The sequence below is a fragment of the Diplotaxodon limnothrissa genome, linkage group LG20 (genome assembly GCF_057381915.1).
Source record: "Diplotaxodon limnothrissa isolate DT_005_m linkage group LG20, D_limnothrissa_male_GT1.1, whole genome shotgun sequence".
Classification (NCBI taxonomy): domain Eukaryota; kingdom Metazoa; phylum Chordata; class Actinopteri; order Cichliformes; family Cichlidae; genus Diplotaxodon; species Diplotaxodon limnothrissa.
Window position 1 is genome coordinate 38,635,286 of NC_140615.1, and position 5,000 is coordinate 38,640,285.

General features: G+C 51.8%; 1 protein-coding gene across 4 annotated transcripts in view; it reads right to left on the minus strand.

Moving 5' to 3' along the window:
- tpd52l2b (tpd52 like 2b) overlaps positions 1–5,000 on the minus strand; it is a 16,913-nt gene that overhangs the window by 737 nt on the left and 11,176 nt on the right. For all 4 annotated transcript variants that reach the window (XM_085344221.1, XM_085344220.1, XM_085344219.1 and 1 more), the window contains 3 exons: positions 3,928–4,029; positions 1,549–1,597; positions 1–1,194 (listed from right to left, as the gene is read on the minus strand). The exon at positions 1–1,194 is cut by the window's left edge and continues 737 nt beyond it. In XM_085344221.1, coding sequence (XP_085200347.1) covers positions 1,108–1,194; positions 1,549–1,597; positions 3,928–4,029 — 238 coding nt within the window. In that variant the 3' untranslated portion in view covers positions 1–1,107. The remainder of the gene's footprint in view (positions 1,195–1,548; positions 1,598–3,927; positions 4,030–5,000) is intronic.

The window sequence follows — 5,000 nt, forward strand, 5'->3', positions numbered from 1 at the left end:
CTCAATGACCACTTCCTGTTTTACAAATAATGAAAAAAACCTGAAAAGTCAGTTGTTCTGTTGTTTGGCGTGAGCGCAGTTCATCTGCAGGCGTGGTCGCTTCCGTACAGGAAGTTACTCTGCAGGCCCGAACGAAGACAAGCGGCACACCAGACGCGCCCCGTGTGAGTACACCACAAACACCCGGGCGTCCCGTCCTTCACCAAACCCAGAGAAGAAGAAGAAAAACCAAAGGGCGAGGGGTGGGCGTGTCCCGCGGCTGGATCAGAGAGCGGGCGAAGCTTTTAACGCGAGTAAGGCCGACTGAGAAGCGGTGACATTCAGCAGGTAGCGTTCGCGGCGAAGCGTCGTTGAAGCGTCGGCTGCGCTCCGACGGCGACGCCAGTTTCACTAACAGGAAGCTGCGTTTTCAGCGACACGCCTGTGAACCGGAGACAGTTTGGTTACCTGTGTTGGTACGCGCCGATAGAAGTTACGTAAAAACGTCTGCAAAGCTGTAAAAGAGTTCAGAGAATACAAAATGGCTGAAGGACTTTTTTACACAGCGGGGGTTTCAGGTGGGATGTGCGTGTACGTGGAGAAGGTCGAGGAGGGCGGGGGTTCCCGGGTCCTGACCCCGCCCATCCTCGCAGGTATATAGCGCTAACCTGTACACCTGCCTGCGTTTACACAGAGCGCGGCGGGGGGCGCTGTGCAGCGTGTGCTCACAGTGTGAATGCAGAGAAAGAAGAGAGCACGCTCACCCACAGAGGCCCATATAGTCCTCCTCCACCTGCAGAAGCCCCGCCTCCAAAGCTACACCTGCAGGAGGTTTGCGTGTTTGTTTTTTGGATGAGTATGAACACTTGGGGGGGGGGGGGGGGGGGGGTCAAGTTTCAGAAGGTGACATCTTTTAGCGCCTGGTGTTTAGCCGGGTGGCCTCTGAAACATTGATGGGTTTGAAACAGAGGCGGGGCTCGGGGGCGGGGCTGTGCACTCTGCCACCAGCTACAGAGCGAGCTGCTGAGGTGGAGGTGGAGGTGTGGCTCTGCGACGAGGTGGTAACAGTACAGTCTAAGGTCGTGAAGAAGGTGGCGGCGAGGAGGTGGTGGAGGAGGGAGCGAGTGTTCAGAAAGATGGGTTCTCCTGAGTGGGGGTGGTGTCGGTGGGGGAGCTGACGGCGTCTCCATTTCCTCTCTGACCGACGACCTTATACTGAAGAGAGAGAGGAAGAGGAAACAGCTGAGGGTCAGTGATGCGGTTAGCGCGTCCCTTCATCAGCTTCCTGTTTACTCTGTTTAAAGCCTCGTCTTCATTTTAAAACCTTCCTTCAGACACAAACCTGAAACTAAAGAAAAGCTGACTTCCTGTCCCACACTCACGGAGCACCGTGAGCAAAAACATGCAAAGAAGAAGAAACTAATCGACACTGGACACAGAACATGCTGCCACCTTGTGGTGAAACTCTGCATTAACCTTTGACCTTTGCTCGTCCTGCAGATATCTGAACTCAATGTTCAACTTTGATCCTTTTCCAAACACTAAACTTTGCTGCAGACCTCTGCTCACCTTCAGGTTCCCCATTTTATCCTCAAAGGACTTGAAGGTTGGAGAGTTTCTGCGGAGCAGAGACACGAGGTTAGAGTCAGAATAACACCGCCACATCAAATCTAACAAACATCACATTTCTTTAATAACAACGCCAAATCCAAACGTCAGGATGCCGTGTGAATAAAAACTGAATGTGATGATCTGCAAGTCTCATAAATCCAGATTTGATTCACAGAAAACATTTAAAGGAGAAAATGAACCATTTCAATAAAGTTTGACTTTGATGGCGGCAGCACGTGCGTCAAAGTTGGGACGGGTCGACAAAACGCTGAAAACTGAGAAGAGAAACAGCCGGAGGAAGATTTATCAGCTGATCAGGTGTCCTGTGTGTTGTGTCTTTCTGGCTGCTGTTACAACCAAATTTCCCCTTGTGGGACAATTAAAGGATTATTCTATTCTATTCTATTCTGTCAGCAGCTGGGTCACATGATCGGGCAGAGCTTCACCAACCTACAGCAATCCTCACTGTGAACATGACATCATCAGCATACTCAGAGGAATCTCTGTGCGCGGGGACGATAACCTTCAAACGCCGCTCTGTGATCAATCAGTGCACGGGCTCAGGAACGCTTCCAGAAACCGCCGTATGCGAGCAGCTCGGCGTGCAGTCCACACGTGCAGGTTACAGCTCCATCACATGGAGGAGAACCACGCGTGACCACGATGGAGAAATGGCGCCATCTGCTCTGGACTCCTTTAAGACTGATCTGAGGTCAGACCCGTCATGTTTTATGTTTTATTGTGAATAAAATGTGAGTTTCTGAGATCTGCAGACTCACAGCAGCCCGACGTTTTGGGCCATAGACCTGATAAAATATTCAATCATGAAATAAAAGCAGCTTTAATAAAAACAAACAATGTACACATGTTTGTATCGTTTGTGTTTCACTGCAGACGAGCCGCGACTGGAAAGAACAAACAAAGAAAAACAGCCACCGCAGCAAAGTTTCATTATGTCACCGCAGCGTCAAACTTCAACACAATAACAACTAAAATCAAAAACTTTCATGTTGCCACGGAAACATCAGATCAGCTGACGGCAGAGTCGAATAAATGTATTCGAATAAAAGTAGCCAATAAAAACTCCACCTCATTTCCCCACATCAAACGCCCCCAGGTTTGAACGCCTTCAGTGAGCTGATGTTAGCGAGCACAGACAGGTACAGGTGTGTGTGTTACGTTACCTCATGGCGGGCATACTTATCGAGTGGCGAATGGAATAGTTGCTACTTTGAATGCGTTAAAGAGAAGAGACAGAAAAGCAAGTGTTACAATGCAGGAAGCAGTGACACGCACGCACACACACAGCTGTTAAATCAGCTGTCACAGCCTGCAGAGCGGTCTGACGCTGAAAGAACTGAGTTTTTCAAACATCCTCTGCACAGCTGGAACGCCCAGCGTCGTTTCTTTAACTCGTTTACTTTATTTTCAGCTCATATCATCGAAACGTCTTCCTGTCAGGCTGGCCAATCAGAGCACAGCACTTTAAACTGGCGCTGATACATGAACATACAGAACCATCAAACTGAAATGAAGCCGTCTCCACAGCAACCTGAGCCTAGCATCACTACAAACGTTGAATTCAACTTTATTGACACAACACAAAGTCACAACAGCAGTCCCCTTGAGGCACTTTAAAGGGTCACCTGACTTCTTAGTGGACCAGTGTTGCGTTTACATAATTACAGGTCATGTGACTGACCGTGTGAGGATGACAACATGTGGAGGCTTACCTAAAGGAGTTAGAGAACGGCAGAGCTCTGTGGGTCAGACCAAGGCAGCGGTAAGAAGGAGAGAGAGAGAGCGTGAGGCCACACCCACACCCACACCCACACACACTGAGCTACAGGGATTAAACTGCAGAGTGGAGGGGGCCGCGTCCCACTGCTGCTTTACTCACACTCAGCACTGAAGCTGGGTAACGACCCAATCACAGCAGTGAAGCTGCAGGTGGGCAGGACGCGACCGGAGATGAAGTCAGAGCTGCAGGAAGAAACGCGTGGCCGGGTTTAACCTGGTGACGGTCTGAGGTGGGCCTCGTCCTCGCCAACGCGCTCTCTGAGCCTCCGCGTTGGCGAGGACGGGACAGGGTTGATGCTGTGAGCCACGTTAACGGGCCGTCGCCCGAGCAGTGCTCGCACTCTGTCACTCGGGGAGCTAAACCCACAGCAGGAGAGGCGTGCAGACCCAACACACCACCTGATTTAAACGATCCACAGACTCGTCACCAGGTTGCCTAGCAGGGGACGGTGTAAGGATGGGTCCACACGTCCCCGCTGACATTTGTTCCTGCAGCTGAGCCGGCGCGGTGGCCATGTTGGCTCTGTCGCACTGTACCTCATGTCGCCGATCTTCTTGCTGAGGGCCGTGCTCATTGTACTCAGAGCCGCGGTCGTCTTCTGTCCGGCCTGGGAAAGCGTCTCCTGAGTCTTCTTGTACCTGCAGAGAGGAGGAGCACAGAAACAGAGGCGTTAGTGTTGAGCTGCAGCGCCACAGACACACAAACGCACCAGTGTTAGTGTTCACACAGACCAGCCGCGACACACAGCAAGTTAAACACAGCAGAGCGTCCTCCCTCTGGAACAAACTGGAAACAGGAACAAGAACCCAGGAGTGTTAGCAGGCACCAGTCAGCCGGCAGGAAGAGCTTATTTCAGTCTCGCCTCACAGCACGAGGAAAACATGACAGGGAGACCGATGGCTGGTCGCGACCAGCGGCGAGCCGAGCGCGTTACAGTGAACAGAGCCACACTACTGGTTTGATGATGTGAGAGACCTGAGATGCAACAGCGTCCAGCAGAGGCAGCAGTGAGTCCGTGCCTCAGACTCATGTTACAGCCTGACGGTCCGTGGATCCTCCTCCGTAACACAGCTTTAAAGGTGCCGGAGCCCTTTTAATGAGGTCATGTGACCAATAAGATGGCTGCTGTGAGGTCACTGTAACAGAGCGCTGAGGAAGGCGGAGCTCCGCTTTAAGGATTTTATGTTGATGTTACTGATCAGCAGGTGTGATGCTCCCGTACGTCGCTGTCCGCCCTTTCATCCAAACACGAAACAACAAGGGCCAACTTTGATCCTGCAGACCGCAGAGCGAGCTCGCAGCGGCTGTGTCCATCTGCGGTCCCGAGACAAGAACCTCAGGTTTATCGGGTCCAGACTGAGGACGCTTCCAGACAGAAAACGTCCAGCAGCTAACAAAGCAGCACACCACCTGTGGAGGCTCTTCGGCCAAACGCATGCAGGAGCTCAGAAACGCAGGATCAGAGACCGGATCTATAACTCGCCTAACAGCAGTTTACCGACGGCTTCGCCTGACCAGCTGTGAAAACAACAGGAACTCAGCGGCTTGTTTTCATTCCTGCAGTCGAGCTCCCGTTTACCTCCAAACACCTCTGATCCCAGCACGGACA